Source organism: Frieseomelitta varia, unplaced genomic scaffold (genome assembly GCF_011392965.1).
Source record: "Frieseomelitta varia isolate USP_RPSP 00005682 unplaced genomic scaffold, Fvar_1.2 scaffold_40, whole genome shotgun sequence".
In the NCBI taxonomy this organism is placed as follows: Eukaryota; Metazoa; Arthropoda; class Insecta; order Hymenoptera; family Apidae; genus Frieseomelitta; species Frieseomelitta varia.
This window is the reverse complement of record NW_025110146.1, coordinates 421506-443572: the sequence shown is the minus strand read 5'-3', so window position 1 is coordinate 443572 and position 22067 is coordinate 421506. Positions and strand designations below refer to the sequence as shown.

At 31.8% G+C, this 22067-nt stretch overlaps 1 protein-coding gene and 1 long non-coding RNA gene across 4 annotated transcripts; both read right to left on the bottom strand.

Moving 5' to 3' along the window:
• Positions 1-1230: 1230 nt before the first annotated feature.
• LOC122531479 lies at positions 1231-2252 on the bottom strand. Its single transcript, XR_006307289.1, has 2 exons — positions 1678-2252; positions 1231-1646 (listed from the first exon to the last, which is right to left on the bottom strand). It is a non-coding gene; the product is annotated as an uncharacterized LOC122531479 (long non-coding RNA).
• Positions 2253-2286: 34 nt separating this feature from the next.
• LOC122531476 (endoglucanase E-4-like) lies at positions 2287-20235 on the bottom strand. 3 transcript variants are annotated; one of them, XM_043659423.1, is made up of 8 exons: positions 19856-20235; positions 14526-14597; positions 14278-14457; positions 7296-7533; positions 6606-6884; positions 5010-5350; positions 3962-4211; positions 2287-3320 (listed from the first exon to the last, which is right to left on the bottom strand). In XM_043659423.1, exons 3-8 carry the CDS (start codon positions 14308-14310, stop codon positions 3034-3036), a joined length of 1428 nt encoding a protein of 475 aa, XP_043515358.1. In that variant the 5' UTR covers positions 14311-14457; positions 14526-14597; positions 19856-20235; the 3' UTR covers positions 2287-3033. The 3 variants fall into 3 exon arrangements, with proteins under 3 accessions (XP_043515358.1, XP_043515356.1, XP_043515357.1); XM_043659421.1 differs by having other exon boundaries at positions 14278-14597; XM_043659422.1 differs by lacking the exon at positions 19856-20235 and adding an exon at positions 19792-19816 and having other exon boundaries at positions 14278-14597.
• Positions 20236-22067: the final 1832 nt, after the last annotated feature.

Sequence of the window (22067 nt, the reverse complement as noted above, 5' to 3'; positions counted from 1 at the left end):
ATAATACAAGTATATAAAATAATAATCAGTTATTCGTCATATTAATACGTTGACTTTATACTCAATCTCTTTCTCCAAATTTTCTAAAAATCCTTTTCTGACATTATACGATTTATAGAATTATTCTAGATCATGGATTTTTATATCTTTTATCGAAAATTTAAAGTTGGAAACGTACAGAATATAATACAACATACAAAAATACATAAAGCGTAGAAAATGGAATACATTTATCTTGATCAAAATAGAATATGGTATAATATTGAATAAATTTTAATCTTTACTTTTACACCTATTACTCTATCATTATTATCAATATATGTGGAAAAAAATCTAGCTAGATACACCTGCCTCCTCAAGTCCAAATAAATACACCTACCCTTTTCGTTAAAACTCCCGAGACGAACCTCCACGATCAATAACAATAGAGCAAACAGTGTAAAGTACATGAATACGACACATTTCACTTCCATAACGATAGGAACATGATATCGAACGTTGTTCGATAGTGACTGCACCTGAAGCAAAGTAGCTGACGCAATTGGTATGGAAAAATCGTATTTCGATGTAAGTAACTGGAGACGATATGGAACAATCGGTCAAGAGTATATTCATTCGATACATGGATACACTGGCGAGTGATCCAAGTCTTAATTAGCTATGAAATATATCCGAAACGTCTGTGCTTGATTATCTCAACAGTAATTAAAATTTGTACGCGCATTTTTTTGGAAATTTTTAAACGTAGAAATTTTTCAGAAGCTTTCGAGAAACTTCTAAATATAATTTTACACGTTTTGGAGATTCCGTTGGAAATTTTAAAGCGCAAAATCGATCTTTATACGTTTATTGGAAATTTTAATATGCAGAGTTGCACAGAGTAGGTGCATATAGTATGAGAAAGAGAAAAAAAAATGCGTAAAATATTCAAAGTACGTAGAATAATCTTCTGCCGAGTTTTAATAAAATATAAATTTGCATTGAAATCTTTCGTCCAATAATATTGTTACATTATCACATGAAATAATAATTGAACGGCGAAATTCTGAATTAAAAATTACCTTTAGAAATGTAATGAATACTGAAAATTTGTGCTCAATTGTTAATTCTGATTGCAGGAAACCAATTTTCCTGTTTCCTGTTTATTACTGCATTTTATTTGCTCATTATCATACTTGATGAGTGTAATGACACATTATTAATACAAATGAATGCAATAATAATGTATTGTTACATTATCGTGAAACAATTTATTTATAACAATTATAAATTACTAGCTTTCGAATTGAAACTGAATATTTACATTTCTCAATGTTACATTTACGAGTTTATTCCGCTATAATATAATATCGATACTCATGTAAGGTATTTTTATATGTGAATAAATTTTACGACCACCGTAAGGTTACGAGGAAAGTATTCGATTCTTTTTATTTATAACAGCGTAGGAGAAACTGTCTTGTCAGTAGGTAAAACGTTACACATATCGAATATATTGGGGAGCATATGAATTGTACAAATTTAAATAATTAAAATACATGAATTAAGTCCATGAATTCTAACATTTTAATATCGTATGAGGAAAAGTTAGATTATTTATCAAAGTATTGAATTCGAATAGATTTTCATAAAACTTGAAACTTTAACTTTGGGTAGGATAACTTTCTGTATTCTAACATAAGATTCTAATATAAGTATTCCAAGAGCTACATTAGGAGAACAGGCAATCTATCATTCGCGTGAAAAATTAGGAAGATCAGAAAGTATAAATATGAACCAAAATTATCAAAGATAATCGACTGAAGATTTTAATTGTAACAATTATAAAATTATTTGGACAGAATGTATCGAATTTAGAGATCTATTTTGAAATTTGATTGATATTATTTTTAAAGAAGCACATCTTGAGGCTTACATTGCGAATTTCATCTTCATCCACAATCTAATGAAATAATAAGTTTAGAAAAAAGATCACTAATAATAATAATAATAATAAATAAAAGAGGATAAATAAAAACAATTGACTGCTGGATCTATGCTATCTTAGAATTCATAGTTTCAATTACTTTAAGCTAATGATTTTATGTTACTTTCTAATCGGACGAATGTTTGTAATTATCGTAGTAAGCTCGTCTTACATTATAAAGTTAAAAGAAACAATAGATATTTATAGGGAAATATAAATTTCCTAACCGCGAAGATAAATAGAAAAAATTTTAATATACATAAATTCTTTTCATACGCGCATTATGTAATTTATAATACACTATATTTATAAAATTATTAAATAACTATTATAGTTCACATATATTCATAAAATTATTAAATAACTATTATAGTTAACATATATTACCGTTAAATAAAACGAGGGAACTAGTTTCCAATTTTGAGGAATATTATGTACAACATGGTGAATTAGCAAATTATTTAAATTACTCAATTAATTGCAATAATTAAATGCTTCTCTAAAGAATAAAAAAGCGTTAAATAAGCTTCCCATTTCCTAATTTAATCTTTCGAATTTTCAACGAGAATATATGTACATATCTATTACACGTCTAATTTTTACCCGACTGTTTTAACTGAACATATTTTTAACTACACCAACTATCAAACGAATATTACATTCAATTCTTAAACGAAAACTTTCTTCTATTAAACTTACTGCTATATTATATACACCTTTAAGTCGATAAATAAATTACATGTGATCGTTCAATCGTTTGAATTTTCCATTCGTCACGCATGAAATCTTAAATAAAGATATATGATCAAGAACGTAGAACTCCATCAATCTGCTAGATAAGAATGTACAAACATTCACAATCTAATTATTAATTTTTTCACTGTCTCAAAAAATACTGGAGAAACGGTGCTTCCTAAAAAAAAAAGTCCTAAAGATCCTTCGTTGGAAAGTTGCAGAATTTCCTCCGACACAATCACGAAAAAGTCTAGTTCGATGATTATTGTGAGGTCAGAGGTCCAATTAATTTCTCGACCTCGTGGTCAAAAGTGGCGGGCTGTTATCGCGCGTTACGTGGTGCTTTTAACTCGCAGCTGTAACAATCCGGCCAGAGCGCTCGTGAATCCTCCATTGTACTCCACAGTGACTTCCGTGTACACGTAATCCTCTCGACGATCGTGGAACTTGTCCGCTTCGTCGGGGCCAGAGACCAGGGCACCATAAAGGATTTGAGGATTCGGCGCGTTCTTGTCGAGTTCGGACCATCCACAAGGGGCTGGCCTGTCGGGGCACGATGAGGCTACGTGATGAGGCTGCTTCGGAGGATTTCGGCCCCAACCGATTACGTAACTCCTGCCTAATCGGGATGAAAGCAATTCTGATTAATAATAATCATCAAGTGATTCGATCGTTTCAAATATTTCTGTCACGTGAGAACACGATGCAAAGACAGTGTCAAGTAGAAACATACATTATTCAAGTGTAAGATATGATTTCATATAACGAGAAATGGAATCGCCTTTATTCGAACCTTCATTTTGGCATCCGACTGTTGCAGCGAACAATTAAAAACGGTCGGTCATTTAAATTAATGTAACTTCGTGAAAGAGAGATCAAATAAAAATGTGCTTGGTCTCGTTTTAAAGTGTAAAGCTACTTTGACAATCGTGTAGTCCGTCTGTTTGTATAACGGTTGAGAAAGTGACACTCTTCTCTCGAGAAATCAATACAGACCGTTTTTTTTTTTTTTTGTTACAAAATCACGATCTTCGTGTCGAATACTCGCGAAGGTGAGTCTCTTCTTCGCCAAATTAATTGATATCTGTTTCAAAATTTGTACATTTGAATCTGTAAAACTCCCAATCGAGATGATGTCGCATCAATTTACAGAGCTTCCTCCCAGTTGAATGAATTATACTCGTCTCGTCGAGAGATTTGCATCTTTGAATCGTCCTGTACAATTTCCAAGCGAGTCATCTCGCATCGTAGTAAGCTTACCGCTTCCTCCCAGCATATAGTGAATTTGTTGCTCGGCGAATTGACGGTATTCCTGGGGATCGCCGATACCGTGCGAATCAGCCGCCTGCAGGCAAACGAACGCCACGTTCGCCGCGTGGCAGAGGGTACCGAATTTGTCGATGTAAACCAATCCCTTCGGCGTACGTTTTTGCTGGCGCACCGAGAAATCGCAGAAAGCACGGGCTGCCTTTTGGTATTCCAATTGTCCTGTTATCTGGGCCAACAGCATCTGCCAAATCAACCAATATTTCAGCTTGATGCCTGTGGTATGCATATCGCGGCTCGCTGCCAACTTTTCTGGATGATATTATTAACTTTTTCCAACGTCTTCTATTTTTATTTGAACAACATTATATTGACGATATTGTTACGATATGATGACTGTATCGAACATGATGAGATAAATTTTATAAATAAGACAATAATCTTTTTTTTTTATAGTAAGAGAATATCTTATATTTTAAATGTAGGAGAATATATTTTAGAGAGAATATATTATATAATTTATAATAGATATAATATTGTAGATATATTATATATTTATAATATAATGTATTATAGATATATTATAGATATATTATATATTTATAATAAGAGAATATATTATATAATTTATTTTACAAGTATTAATAAGTACTAATATTATAATGTAGTTACAAGTACTGACAAGTACTAATATTATAGATATATTATATATTTATAATAAGAGAATATATTATATGATTTATTTTACAAGTACTAATAACATTATTTTCTACTGCAATGTTTTTGTAACATATATTCGTTGACAATATTTTAAACATTCATTTCTTTATTGTCAGTAGGGCATTTAATCCATGAATTACGACAGAGTCGCTTAATATTTGTTTAAAAATTAATGGAGATACATTTATTCGAATTTATTATGTCCATTTTCGTGAATTAATTTATAAACAAAAGTAAATGAAATTAAAGTCGAACGAAAGGTAAATTGAAGATAACAAAAAACGAGTCATTTCGAATTACCCAGTAAGACAAATGAAATTACCTGAACGCCAGCGACTTTCTTATTGTAAAAGAATTCGTTCGGCCTCTCTTTGAGATGGAAATGCTGATAATGATGTTCGGCCTCCTCGAAGTACATCGTGTTGTTCGTCGCCTTGAACAACCACAGCGCCGCCCAAGCCAACTCGTCGCCGTAGTCCGTACTTTCGTAATACAGTGCTGCTCCAGGGATCGCTTCGTTATAAAGGCCGCGATATCTATTGGCAAACTTGTACAATTCCTTTGCGTGTTTTAAACATTTGTCGCTGTATTCTGGATCGTGGTTGCGGAAAACTATGCTGGTTGCAGCGAGGGCAGCAGCGGTTTCGCCTGCGAGGTCCGATCCTAGAATGATGATAATATGATGATAATAAACAGTGTAGTGACAGGGCAAATTTTACTATCCCTAGTTGAAAGTTTATCGATTGAACGCAAGCGTTCGAACGTATTTAAATATAGTTTCCCATATATATATTTCGAGCAGACACAAGGATATATTTTATCCTTGGGCAAAAGTTTTCAATGTTTTCAAATACTTTCGAATGCTTGCGTTTGATCGAAAACTTGTTGCCTAGTATGTGTAATGAAGACAAAAAAAAAAAAAAAAAAAAAAAAAAACAGCAAAGATTTCCATTAATTTGTTGCTTTTTAAACTGGGTGAAGTAACTTTATCTTGAGCCCGAAGCAAATGAATCTTTTATAGAAACAGAAAGTATTTGTAGAAACAGATACAATATATAAAGTGAAATGAATGTTACACATTGACTGTCGAGAAATATTGTTAAATGAATGGGTGTCCTTATAATAATCATTGTAATATTATTATTATCAAGGAAGACTCTAAAGTTCTATTGCGCGAGGACTTAACAGAAAAGAAATATTAAGTACGTCGCTTTGACGATCATTTCTCGTGTCTGACGGTGCAACTGCTTTGTTCGATATTTTATATCTTGCAGATAAATGCTGCACAGTTGAAACAAATATTTCCGGATGTTTCGCTGCCAGATAAGTTAAATAGACGGGAGAAACGCACCTCGCGTGATACATGTTTGACGAAAGTTTCACGCGAAATTATGAACACTCGGCAAATTCACGTTACACTGGTTTCTCTCTTGAAACTGTGAACTCCCGTGAAACTCACTCATTATGTTGCCTGTTTCGTTTGAAGCTAATAATGTGTAGTATATATCTGGAATGTGCGAGAGATTTTCGACAGATTTTCTCTCGAGAAGTTCACGATGAAAGGATCGTGATATTTGAATCGTAGCTTCCAGAAATTAGATCATTATCGAGTTACCACGGAAGGAAATTTAAAGGGCAAATATAAGATGTAATTTTATAAAATGAAGTGTCATTAAACTAATTTATACGAACAGATTAATAATAAAATGAACGAACATTGGTTAAGCACATGTAGCGAATCTAGTGAAATGAACAATGATTAATCACACGGTGATGTGTGTTAAAATGAATAACTACTGGTTAAGCATGTATTAACATGTATTAAATTAGTACAGTGGTGTGTACTAATTTATTCGTTTTTTTATGAAATACATGTTTTTGCGATAATTGTATCATAACGGTAATATGTATATGATACCTGGATGCTCTGGATCAATTTTGTAAGCAGGTCTAGTGGTATTGAGTTCTTCTGGTCTTCCCCAGAACGTGTGATCCAAGAAGAATTCGCCGACCTGCCCGTAAAAGACATATTCGCTTACGTGGCACTTAATGAAGTAGTCGGTAGCCCATTTAATAGCTTTGCGAAGTTCGTCGAGTTGGCCAGCCGCGATGTAAGCTTCTGGCCAACTGATTGCACCCCATGCTAGAAGGGTAGTCGCCGAGGCCATGGTAAAGCCGAATTTCACGAAATCGCCAGCTGAAAATAAAATTTCGACATTTCTGACTCGTATGGTACACTTCCACGATACATTGTACACTAGTCACAAGAAAATTATGTAATTTTTTTACTATTAAATCTTGCTTTTCTTATACAACATATCACTTGAATATCTATGTATGCTATCGTTCCATTTAGTTTTATCTCTGTTGCAATTCTAACGCGTCACGTCCGCGAATGGAATAAAAATTAAATTAAAAGAAGATCGAACAGCACCTCAAAAGTGAAATTTCATTCTGAATCTCCCCACGTAACGATCCAAACACCTTCAAAGTTCATAACATCCCGTCTCCACTGATCATCTTATCGTCGGATGGTTGATCGAATCGTCGCTATATATATATATATATCGTACTACGTGCATAAATACTATAGAATGCTCTCAACTACCGTCATAATAGCCTCCGCTCAAATCTTCCCCGTTCAGTCCTCGATCGTCGAGCGCCGAGTCACCTCTCCATGGGATCCGATTGTTCCCCGGCAGCTTTCCCGATCGTTGAGCCTCGTAAAACAAAAGCGAAAGCTCCAGGACGCGAGCGTAATCGTTCTCGTCCTCGATGGGCTTCACGTAGTACGATGGGTTCGCGTTTATCGTGGCGATCAAGGCTGCCGATGCTAACGCCAGGGTCTGTAAACGTGAGTAAATTCCTCAATTACGCGTATCACGATAGATGTGAGTTTAACTATAGAAATGAGCTCGACACGCAAGTACGTGATCGTCGTCTACTCACGTCGGAGTGAATGGAGGATGTTCTCTTTTTTCTATTATATTTTTAAAACGTTGCAGGATTGTACATCTCGTTTTCTAATAATTCTTTTTTTCTCACGACGTTTTCATTTGTTACGTTAATTCTCTCATGCAAGCGCTTGATTAATATTCAATATTCTTAAGAAACGAATCATTTACTTTTATTTACTGTCTCAAAATGGCAGAAATTATTAACAAGTTCTACGGTAAATTTGAATTGATTATAGTATAATGTGGAGTTGATCAACGTGGCGTCTGAATTTTTGAAGTACTATTGTTTTTATATTATTTATATCCGCATGTAGGCAATCATTTTAATTTAACAAGATGCATTATGTTTTAGTGCATTGATGTTATTTAGTTATTGGACGGGTTTCGCACTCAGTTCTATAAATATTTAATTCTCGAGATTCATAATTAAAGGAGATCAATAATTCTATTCATGAAATTTCATCCTGGTAAAGTTTCTCTTTGTTTCAATTTTTCATTAATTTTAATTGTTATTTCAGTCGAAAAGACTCTTTTATCTCATTTAATTCTTTCTGCCAATGTCACACATCTAAAATACCATTACTGTATCATTTTATATTTATATTTACTTGAAAAATATAAATTATAATTAAAATGTATTAATTAAAATTAAAATTAAATTAAAATTAAAATTAAAATTAAAATTATACAATTAAAATTAAAATTAAAATTAAAATTAAAATTATAATTAAAATATAATTTACTTTCAACGAATCAAAAGTTATTTTGATTTGAAAAAATTTGACTGAAATGTCGACTTCTTTTATTATTGGATCTGCACTTATAAATGCAATTGTAAATAAACAAGATGAGAAAATTTTTTAAAAACAAAGATTTAATCGTCCTCGTTAAACTTCACAGCAGATGTAATTTTTTTTTACCTGAAAAGACGACAGAGTCCGCTAATTTAATAAGAATTGTTTCGCAGAAAAATGCTCTTTGACAATCGTGGAAATTCAACTGCGGATGTCATGCAAGTTTTCCAAGAAAGAGCCTTTTTATCAAATTTCACGGATGTGACATATTCCCGACGCCACACAGAGTTATGACGAAACCACGAAGTACGTACTGCAATAAATCCGCAAGGCACGTACACATGTTGTACGTGACGGACTTTGGTAAAGGCCACCTAAGAAACGACAGCTAAACTTTCGTTATGACCTTAGCTAGTCGATGGAAGCGAAGCCACTCCTCTTTTCGATTCTATTGCGGAAGAATGCTCGATTTTTATCGCTGTCGCCAGACGCTCATCGCCACTGAGTTAGGTTACCGCGACGTTTTATCACATTCAGATCAACATTTGAAACTGTCGATCGACGTTCAATCATTTGTATTTAATTTTCATCTCGATCTTAATCTCGCCGAGATAAAACAAAATACTCTGAATTTTAGTAATTTAATATTATAAATTGACATCCATGGCCATTTATGATTCAACGATACTATTTGAGGGTCAAGGACTAAACATCCGACACATCTAAATAGTTCAAAGTGAATTTAATCCTTAAGTGGATCATCCGAGTTGTTGCAGTTTCTCGGGATTACGAATTAATAATCGCATTATTATGTTGATGTTCTCATTCGAAGATTTATCTAATTCTGCTTGTGCAGGAGAAATTTTGTTTCTATTTATCAATTTGGTAACAAACTCCAGTTATTCAACTAGAAAATCGAAAGTCCACTTAAGGGTTAAACAGAAATTACTTAATTCTGAAACTTTTAATTTTATTTAATTTTAATTTTGACCTCTATCACAAAGAATAGTTATCTATAACCAACGATACTATTTGAGAGCTAAAATAAAATTAGACATATAATTACACCTGTCTCGATGTTCATTACAGGACAATATGATATAAGAAAAGACACTGAAATATTTCATCGATCAAGCAAGAGAAAATTTAACCCTTCGTGTCCGACATCAAATTTGTAATTTAAATTTATCACTCGATAACTTTCGACGTTATTTATTCTTCGAGTATCTTATTCAAATTGCGTTATGTTGTTGGAATAGAATATCAGCAGACGAGCTTCTAGTTACTGACAACGTAATATTCGAGAGACAGAGATTCACACGAGGGAGGCTCAAGTGACAGACACAAGGGAGAAATAACACAATGCAAGAACATTTAAACATTCTCTCGTGTTCTTTCCCAGCGATTCACAAATGATATAGATATTAAATGACGCGGACTTTATGCGAATTCGTGTCTTTTAAAAATAATTAAAAACCTAGAATCTAGACAGAGATATCTGTTTTATCCATCAAATATTACAATACGTACTGGGTTTTATCTGTTTCCTGTTACTTTCGTGTGTTTTCGTAGTTTTAAATTTGCCAACAAATGTACAAAAAAAGACATCCACTTTTAAATACCGTCGTTTAAGGACGTAGAGAGGCGTTTCCCGGTTTTTATACTCGTCAGAGAGGTTTAAGGAACTGGGGAGTTCTCGCGGTCATTCGGCATCGATAAAACGTCGAATGGCGCACGGTGACGTCGTCGGTGAATAAAATTCTGCGTTCATATCGCCGATATCAGCCGGTTTGTACGTGAAATGAGTTTGGAACCGTGTCTGTTGCTACGACGTGTTCCTCGTACGTACAGCCACGGATGCGCTACGGCGTTACGTTCGTTCTGAGAAGTTCTCAAGGTTCGTCGACCATGTAATATCTGTATGACAAACGCCAATACCCTCCGCAAACACGAAGCTTATTGTAAACTCGTGTCCCCGCATTTTTACACACGGCGGAGCCGACACGACGAAATTTGTCCACACGCGGCTCGCCTTGCTACGAGAGTACTTTTCATATTTGCAATCTTACGCTGCGGGGATTTCGTTGCGACTATGGGACGCTGTGCCGAGCGCGGCATAACGTCCTCTTCGATACATGCGAGTTTTCGTACTTCAGTAGACGGAGAAACTGAAGAATTTTCGATTTGATTTTTCGTTGAAAATTTCGTGGTCATAGTTACAGAAGAAAATTTATTAGTTACGCTATAGGGATTATAGGAGACATTTGTCTAATTAACGTCGATAAATATTCGTGCGTTTATGATATATATATATATATATATATATATATATATATATACTGGAAAAGTGAATGAACCGCAGGATTTTTCTTTATATTATCATTATTAATCACCAATAGACTTTGTTCTTGTTTGAAAATATTTTTTAGATTATAACATTTATATTATTGTATTATATTATATTTATATTATTATATTATATTATATTATTATATTATATTATATTATATTTATATTACTATATTATATTATATTATATTTATATTATTATTTTATATTATATAATTATATTAGAACATTTCGTAGATTAATGGATTAATTAGTATCGATCGATATTTTCTTTAATCAGATGTCTCGTTTACGCGAAAGTAGTCCCGTTCGAAGGTCGATCCCATCAGACGGTAAGAATGCAGACTTTGCGTGATGGTAATACATGTAGGAGACTAGTAAGAGACATGGAGACCGGAAATCGATGTCCCGACTGCTACTTCCGGCCACACAAAGAAGTCTACGGTTTGAATCAATGGAAGGAAAATTCGATTTCTTTTTAATATATTACTGAAACATTGCACATCCAACAGACATTTGATGTAAAGACAAAATATTTGATATAAAAATGGATATTAAAAATCATTACGAGTTTAATTAATTGTCCATTTTACTTTGAGTATTTTTGTTTTATAATGTTATATATACATTTTATATTTTAATATATATTAATTACAGTTTTAATATAATATATTATATTATAACTTTTATTCATTATATTTAAATTTCATACGTTGTACATAATGCACATGTAAATTTGCAAAAAAATCATAAAGACAAGGTGTTTCTTTTTTTTTTTCATTGGGACGCGGATTTTAAATCGAAGCATCAAAGAAATAGAACCTAAAAGGAATTTTGCACAAATGCATAAAATCCGCAACCTAGTTCTATCATATTTGTTCGTTGTAAGCGTTTCAACTGAATAAGAAAACTCGGTTCATTATAGCATACCTCATTATAGAATGCCTCGCTACATCGTCACGTTTAAAAAGAGAAATAAATTATATTTTCATCAGTACGTAGTTTGCCATTTATCATCCTACCGTCAAATTATTTTCAGAACAAAAATCACATATTGAGGAACGAATATTAGTCTCAGGTCGAGCGGATTAAAAGTTAATAAACTAAAACTCTGCAGAACTAGTTTGTCAAAGTTGCGAGTCGCGAGGAAGGAACGTCGAATTTCTCAGCAATCAATTATCCTATCCTAGTTAAATTATTTCCAGAATAAAAATCACAGTGTCGGATCTCGATATTTTGGTGTTTAAAGACAATCCTATTTTAACATTTACAGACGATCTTTCAAAGACGATCAAACGGATTAAAAGTTAATAAATAAAAGCTGTGCAGGACTAGTTTGTCGAAGTTGCAGACGAGGAAGAAGTAAACGCCAAGTTTTTCAACATGGAACATTTATTATCCTGTCGTCAAATTATTTTTCTGAATAAAAATCACGGCCATATTTCAAGGAATCTCTATTCTAGGATTTAAAGATGAGCTCAGAGTTAATAAACTGAAAGTTAATAAACTTTGAAGAATTGGTCAAAGTTGCGAGTCGCGTTCGACGAGGAAGAAACGAACATCGAATTTCTCAGTATGCAATTTCACACGAGTCGATTCGAACGCGTTGCACCGTGCGAGTAACAATAATTAGTATTCAGAACGATGTCCCGCGTTGGTATCTTACACATACACTACCGTGCATAAATAATTGGACACCTAGTGTAATTCCATTAAGAGATTGATATTTTCGTTACGTTTCAACAGTTATGATCGATAGTTATGAACATTTTTACACTGTCAGTTTTGCCTGAATTTTCAAGCTTCGCACGCGTTTTTTAATAAAATCGGTGTTTCATACAACATATACATCATGACATCAGAATAAACTGAACATTCGTTTTGTTAAACTATCATTTGCTATAAAGAAAACTAAAAAGTACAAAAAAAAAAAAATGCTTTTTAACGATATTAAATTAACATCCTTTCTTGATTAATTGTTGGATTATGCACTGAATAATTTTTAATCAGTCAAACAATACTAATTCTTAATACTCTGATTATTTAAATTTACTATTTATTATTGTACTAAAAGATCATTTAAATTTCATATCCAATGATTACGAGAATTAAATAAGTATATTATATAATTATTTTCGAATGACAGTTTACATTAATATTTTAAATCAATTGTATTTCGCACGAATATACAATTCTAATTATTGAATCAATTAATTTGTCTGGTAGTCTATATCAGTTACTGCATTTTATATTATACACATTTTTTGCACTCCAATACGATGTAACGTCTGACATCTGACTTTCGTGAAAGCTCTGACATTTGTAGGGTAACGAAGGTTTTCGTTTATAGATCACTTAAATAAATGAAGTCCACCTTAAATATTTTAACTGCAGACCAGGAGACTGCTCTGGCCAACATAGAATTTTCAAAAAGTCCTCTAGAACCGTCCCGACCATGCAAAAATACGTCCTATGACCTGACCTCCATTAACTTTACGTCTAATGTTAACTAATAATAAATATAATATGATTATTAGTTAACATTACAAGTAATAAAAGAGACACATTTTCATTCCTTTTTCACTTTCTCTCACAGTTTTCTCTTTCCCATTACAGCACCACCATGTGATATATTGCATAATGTACTTTTTAGTTTATCTTTTTAATAGTGAAATTTCCTGGTATAAAATTGATATGAGAAAGTATAATCAAGCAAGAACAAACTAAATCGACCAAGTAAAAGTGAAATACAAGGATAAAGCTTCATTGTGATAAAATGATTCAGAGACGATTCAGAATGATTAATACTTAAGTGAATTATCACATTATCACATTAATAATTGTATCATCCATGCAATTTTTATCAGTATTTGGAAATTCATGTCATCCTCTATTATCTCATTCCAGTGCTGCAAAGGAAAATTTATTTATTCCAATTTATTGTAATATAAATATAAACTCCAACTATTAGGCAAAAATTGAAAATCCACTTTAAGAGTCAGGAAGATGATTGAAACATGCGTAGTAAAAATTGTATCTGAGAGCACATTTGTAGTATAAGATTGTTAGAAATGGATTCTAAATAGTGAGTTTCATCCATGAAATATTCCCAATGAATATTGTACTTTGGATGTTTCGTGTATTTTTCGCATATTTTTGCATCTTTGAACATTGCATACATAAATATCTACAATCTAGTAGTAACATTTTAATTCTTTGTCGTTGCAAAATTTTCTTTTATGCTCATGTTCAAGTTAGATGTATATTACATTACATTCTGATTATAACATGAACGTATTAAATTAATTGCCGTTTTACGATCATTTTCAATGGATTAATTTTTCCTTGCACAATATTATTTCACACTTGCATAATAATTATTACATACAATTGATATTTATATTAATATTGTAACTGGCATACAATCAATCTAAATTAGATATATTTTCATTATGTGATAGTATCGTAATGAAGAATGAATGTCACTCACCGTAACACACATGAAAGACGTGTTCAGCACCATTCTCGATCCTTCTCCCACAACTACTTCTGTGGGACAACCAATAGTTACCAATCACCTTTTTGCGACGTTCGCCAATATCAACGTGGAATGCATTTCGAAATATTGCATGTCGATTTTGTTCACGTGCACTTGTTCCTCATTCTACTTCTATGAAATCGTTTCTTCAGCCACGAAAATTCTTTCCTTGGTTAGACAATTAAAGTTGATCAACGTACCTAATTAATGTTCTTCTATCGTTCGTTCACAACGTGGTGGCACCATTTGGTTCACTTTGAATCCCGTCGATTCTGTAATATTTAAGATCACATATTAATATAAATAATTTGAAATTTTCTACAGATTTTTCACTAATGATAGATGATGACGTTGTACTGTTATATTGAAAATAATATGCAATTTTATTACATTCTTTGAGAAATTAGAAAAATAATTTTTCTGTTGTTTCTCACATCATTCTGCATTTCTAATACCTTTAAATTACATACTCCTTTATTTCTCTTTTTCTTAAAACTCAGATACTAAATTGACTATACGTGCAGAATTTTTTAAAATCTTCTAAACAATCCTTCACGCCTCACATGCAGAAGCAATCTTTCTAGATACGTTCAATTAATTAAAATCACTTATTAATGAATTTTCACAAATTTCAAACGTTCGTGCAGAATGAAAAGGAACTTTTGAAACGACCTCTCACGCCAGACAGTGCGCGTAAATTTCATGTAAGCAGTCTGTTCTAATCAATTGTCTACTAAATAACACGTTTTTTCCCCTTTTTACGTAAGAACAGATCGATGCGATCAGCATGCTTGAAACGATTCTTTAATCGTTTCCAAGCAACGAAAAACAATTTTCATTTCAAGCACGATGGCGAGGAATTTTTTTTATCAGTACATCGGAATAGTTTACGAATTAAAAAAAAAAAAAAAAAAGGAAGAAGAAGAAGAAGAAGAAACGGATACGAACATTCCACGGAGAAATAATTTTCCGCCCACGAACGAGAGAACATTGAAGAGGAAAATTCGCCGACTGAGTTTGTAAGATTCTTCTCCTTTCGCGGCTGGTTATATTAACGATCCACGTAAGGAGGTTGCTCTTTGTACCGTCGGTGTTTGTGTGTACAGTGCTGAGAATATTTCCTTTAGTTATTCTGCGCTTGGTTGTATCGCGCTGGTCCAACTTGCATTCGCATGACGCTCGAATCGCAATATAAGCGTGAATTCCGTTTCTGAATAAATTTGTGAAGAATCTTCTATTTCCAGGGAGACAATTACAAAGAAAACTTGCTTGTTTTATCTTACTTTTTCAATTTTGAACATATATTTCGTTTTATCTTGTCTTATCTTTGTCGATCACGGAAAGAAAATATCAGGGATTCGCTTAACATTTTGACACCGTTGCACATCTTGCATTTATAGAAACAATTTAAAGAAAACGGAGGTGTTTATAATATTACGATAAGTTGTTGCTCGACATTTTCAGCATTTTTAAAGCGTTTATATCATAATCGAAAATTCTACTTCTTTCGAAAATTAAATAGACTGTACATTTCTGTGAACGAGCGTGTGGTCTTGTATTAAATAACTTACGATTTTTATATATACTTTATATAAACCTGACCAACCTGTGATTATAGAAATGCTCCATTACAGTGTCAATGAAATTGTATTTTATATAAGTAATATTATATAACAGTATAATATAAGTAAGTATTGTTATATTATAATGCATATGATATACATATGCATGTATATTGCACAAATAATATAATTGAATTATTGTATCAATACACTTCATAAATATCATGGTACTTATTATTACATCACGTATTATTTCTCTCACTGTTAGTATCTACTCATTACCATATTACAGTACATATATTGTAAAGTAAATATAATATTTAATATCGTATAATATTTATATATTTATATTTTTATAATAAATATTTAATATTATATACATGATTCTATAGTACATATAATGTAAATATAATTGGTAAATAGTAATAATAAATAATATATAATATAAATAATAAATAATATAATCTTAATAATAATAATGTAAATTTTAATAATGTAAATATAAATGTAAATATAATCGAATATAATATTGATCATGTTGCTCATTACCTCTCTTAATACTTATTATACATGACACCTATACTGCTATGTGTAACATAGATGCGTGTAGATACGTGCAACATAGATGCAACAACTTATTATACATACACAAGTCGTAAGTTGCAAGTGTTCGAATACTTTCACGAGCAACTGTACATCGACTTCTGTGGCCGACTGTACGTATATTTAGATTCTTTTTCGAGCAAACGAAGCGATCACGTTTGCGCGACAACATTGTCTTTTAAAAACAGCTCTCCGTTCGCGGAAACGCGTGTCTAACACATTCGCGGGGATTCCACAAAGAGACCGGCACGTGTTAATTTCGCGATACGAGGCGAACGTACGAACCCACGAGCCAAACCGAGGATTCGATTTCGTCCGTCGTGTGTGATGTATTATTTGCATTTCCATCGGGCAGATTTCTCGGTAAAACGATCTCGCGGAAGTATCCAGGAAGTCGAGCGCGCAGGAAGTTTGGAAAGTCGGTGTTTACCGTGGACGCTAAATATTTTGTCTGCGTGATTTTCGACGATTCGTTAACCTGTTCAACCAATGTACAGCTAATTGTAAGATTAATCCGTAAGTAAGTGTATGATCATATCTAATTTTTATTCATCACTATTTCTTTGTTCCTGTATCGTTTTATATCTTTGTCTTTTTTTTTTTTTTTTTTTGATTTAATTTACTTTTTTTTTTACTTTCGAGTTATTAGTGAAATCAATATTATTAATGTTAATCAATTTGGGATTCTTTTGTTATTAAAAATGCGGGAACAATTGCAATTTTGTACTGAGAGAGCGAGAACGATTAAATTGAATTTATTCGACAATTGTGACTTGAAATTAATATTTGAAAGCTAAATGTTGTTGTTTGACGTTCGTATTATGATAATCGTGTGGCATTTTCGAGAAGGAAAGTATCATAGAATAAAATGAAATATGTATTTATAAGATAAACTGTAGGTTGTATAAGTGCATAAAGAGGTTTCAAAAGAAGTTTATTGTACGATTTTGTTTTACGACATTTGTGTCCGAGTATTAATTAGAGTACGGATATTTATGTAAATTTCATTTGTGTATTAAATTTTCGTGTACTTTATTGAAGAAATAGAATCTAAATTAGGGATTGTTTTCGTTCTTCAAATATTACGAGTATAATATTATAACGAAAATATTGTATTTTGATCTTCTGTAATAGTAATGAAAATACCATTAATATCAAATTCATACATTTTATTTATGGAACAAAATATTTCATTTTTATAAAATATCGTGTTAAACTAAAAATGCAATAAAAGCGTTTCTTTCATTTTTTAATGTTATTTAATTACATCGCGAATTTTTGTGCATTCATGGGAAATTAGGATGCAGAAAAATACGTGAAATACATATATGATACACGATATTTCATATATAAAAATATATAAAATATCCAAAATATAATATCTATTAAAATATTTATATTTATTATATTTATATATATATATATTTATATTTATTATATTCATATATATATTTATATTTATATTTATATATATATTTATATTTATATTTATATATATATTTATATTTATATTTATATAAATATTAATAAAACTCTGTCTAGATTTTACTTCTGTTAATTTCTTACGTTTTTTGTTTCATTTATTTTTAACCATTCTTTTCTCACGATATGATACTCATTATATTTGAATCAACGTATACACGTGTTATCTTCGGTACCCATTAAAATTCTTCCCGTTTTCTTTCAACAATTCGACAACTATGTAATTACTTCGGAATATATAGTGAAACTAACGTATGTCAAAATCCAAACGGAAACGAACGAGAAGGGAAGTGAAATTCTTGATTTAACTACATCGATCGAGTGAATTCAGTTCGATACGAGGTTGTGTACTCTCTCGTTACGACGACTTATACATACAACAATTATGGACGTGTTTCATCTGTCAGGAAAGTGCCAATCTCCTTACTGGACATGCCCCCTGGCCAGAAGGGAATAGATTAGCGTGATTCCGTCTCGTTACCGAAATTTCAATTGTCATTCTACAATCAGTATTTTAGTTTCGTACCTTTCCTCGAATATTTTCATCCCATTACATTTCCATCAGCATGTTAATTGAATTATACCTATTCTATTATTAATAACTGTACGATTTTACCTATTACGTGTGTATAATATAAATATATACAATTATGTAATTTATGTTACAGCATATTATTTATAATTTAATTTATATTACATCACACAATTATATCTATGATATTTCAACGTATGAAAGTTTTACCATTATCATTCGTAGATCGTGCGTGTAATTTTAAATTCTAGTTCTAGTTCTAAAGAAATTGCCTTTTTAAAAATAATCTTTTAAGTAAAGGATTTTCCTTTGTAAAGGATTTTCCACCTTGCGTACAGTTCGGCAGACGAAAAGGATATTTTTAGAAGATGTTTGACGTGATCACGCCAATGAGAGCTTCATATTTTATTTAAACTTGAGGCGTTCTTTAATTTCGTCGTGTTTCAATGCACTCGTTACATTTCATCAATCGACGAACAAAATTTTATTACTGTCCGTGAAGTTATTCTTTCTTATTTAGCCGTCGATTTCGCGTGAGTCATCAAAATCATGCATATTGCATATAAATTACGTGTGAAAGACTCTTCGATGTTCGTCAAGTCGACATTTGCAAATGCAAACGAAGAGTAAGCTGTTTATCACTGACTCATTTTACACGATTGCAATTAAGGATATTCAGTGGCAAAGATCGATCCAATATGTTGTCTAGTCGCGGAGATAACGCATAGATATTATTTTTCTAGCAATTTTTCTCCAATGATGATAATAATAATAATAAATAATAATTTTATTTTTTTCTATCTGTTTATAGACTTCATTTTTGATCACGATACTTGAAAACAGTTTGTAATACTTCGATCTTTGAATGAACATATATGAAAATACGTAGTATTTTCTCGAAGAGAGATTGCGTCTTCTTTTATTAATATTTTAATATCTTATTTCATTACAACGTTTCAAACGACAGTATATTAAATGAAATTCGAACACTGTATAATCAAATTATTTATCTGACAGTGTTTCAGCACCTTCGATGTTTGAAGCAACGTTAAAAGTATAATTTGAAGTAATAAGAGAATCAATATAAAGGAGAAAAGATAGGAATCAATATACCAAAGAAACAATAAAATTCCAATCTTCTGAAATAAGAAGAAAACTACTCAAACTTTTACCATTAGTAAAATTTTAAAATTCTTCATCATTCCATAGAAATACAAAATATTGTACGAATACGAATGTTTGTAAAAAACCATAGATATAGAAAATGATGTAGAACATAAAATTTACGTTTATAAAAATATAATGAACATCCGCAGTCAGCCAATTAATCGCCGTGTAAATTAAATCTCACCTATCTCTCCCTCGGCGCTCTCGAACGATAACAATTCACTTTCTACATTCTGTTATTCGTTTGCAAAATTCTGCTCGTACACAAATCTCCACAGTGTTCAATGAAATCACAGAATTGCCCCTTTTAAAACAGATTGCCCTCAGTTTCGGCACTCGATCGATTGTAACTCACTTTTACACACTACGTCGCTAGCTGTCGAACGAGGTGAACGCACTCGTCAGTAGAGAAAGTTCGTGAACCGAGAATTCGGAGGAACCGATAGCCGATAGTTTCGCGCATCGATCGATTCATCGACTTGTTCGATTGTGCCTGACTGACTGACTTACTGACTGACTGACTGACCAACGATTGTGAGTTGCCGACGACGATGTTGCAGCCGCGAACAGGTGGGGAAACGAAGTGGGGACCGATTCCCCGGAGAACGAAAGTACTCGTCTCGCATTTAATTGTTTCGAGCCGATCGGTCTGCCGGGGAGAGCGCGAGAAACGTTTGAAAAAAAAAAAAAAATATAATAATCTGTCGAGAAATGAAATTTCTGGCGAATATAGATACTGGTGAATTGGCAAATTAAATTGGAATTGGTCAATTGCTGATCACGAAATTAGAATAGAATTTTTACTTGAACTTTGTTGGAAAATTGAATCAGTGACCGATTAAATGGCTCAGCTTATGCTTCGAACTAGCAGAAATTTAATTAAACACAGTGTGCAAAGTATCGTGATAAAATATTTTGTAAATATTATTACAAACATTATATAATAAGAAAAGTAACTAGTGAGAGTGGAGAATTAGTGGATATTATATAAATTCCAATTATATAAACAAGTTCATGCAAGTGAACTTTTACTGTAGTAGATTAATAAATTAAAAAACCGGTAAATAATAATAATTATAATACTAGTAAATAAATTAGAAACTACTACCAAATCAAATTGAGAAATTACTACCAAATTAGTTAGTTGCTTATTAGTGACAGATAATAATAATTAGTAAATTATCAAATTGAGAAATTACTAGTTACCAAATTAGTTAGTTGCTTATTAGTGACAGATAATAATAATTAGTAACCGATCACCGTGAGAAATCGAAATAATTGTTTTGTATTTTTCTAGTGATAAGAAAATCAATGCAATTTACGTTGCTTTCAGCAACCATTTCTGCGAATCGGTCGTATAATGTGGAATTAAAAGATTTGTTGCGCAAGTTTCATTCTGGAACTGAAGAACGTAGGAAAAGCCTGAAAAATAGACTGCAGGATACGTTCCACGTTACGTTCGATTACTGGAACAATTACAAATTGGGAAAACGGGTGAGCACAAATGGAAACTTGCCAGGATTAAATTAAATTAAATTAAATTGGCAAATTGATAAATGAAACTAATTGTATTAAATTAAATGAGCAAATTAATAAATACTGCATTATTAATAAGTAATTCTATTATTTATATCTTATATATTTGATAAGTAGTTTTATTAATTAAAGAAAAACGGATACAACAATTGTTTTAAGTGACAATGGAAGAATTTCGAAAATGCGATGAACGATCGAGAAATTAGTTTTTCCTTAATGGTAAACGAAAGAAAAGAAATGAATATATTTTCTTGGGAAATCGAAGAGATAGTTATGTGTCGAGGAATAATATTTATGAAATTAAAGATAAGAAGTGTAGCAACATGTGTGTAAAAATAAATTATTCTTGCAAGAAGCATTTTATCACAAGAGCCAACGTGAGCAATCGTTCTGACCAAAGTATTTGCGAGATATGAATAATAATGTAAATAAAAAGTGTGACATCTAATTATGAAGAATGTAGCAAATCTTGAGATAATTCTCTAAAAGAAAAACGAAGTTGAGAAAACTTGGTGACAAATGTTTGTACATTCGATTTAGAAACAGTGGAAGAATAAAAAATTTAAAAGGAAAGGAATTTTAAAGAAAGTCAATGGAACTTTTGTGCCGTGTCAGAATAAACCTGGTACATGCTGGTATATTGATTTGTTATTCTTAAGAAAGAAAAAGAAGAAGCTCGATGTTAACATTGTTGGTTAGAAAAATTATTGGTGGATGGAGAAAGAAAAAAGATAATCAATTTCTATCGTAGACAACTCGAAGCCCTGAAATGAATTTTATTGAACGTTTCTACGAATATTTGAAATGAAAACTAAATTTCAAATTCACTAATTACTGATGGAAATTTAAGAGAAATTTAA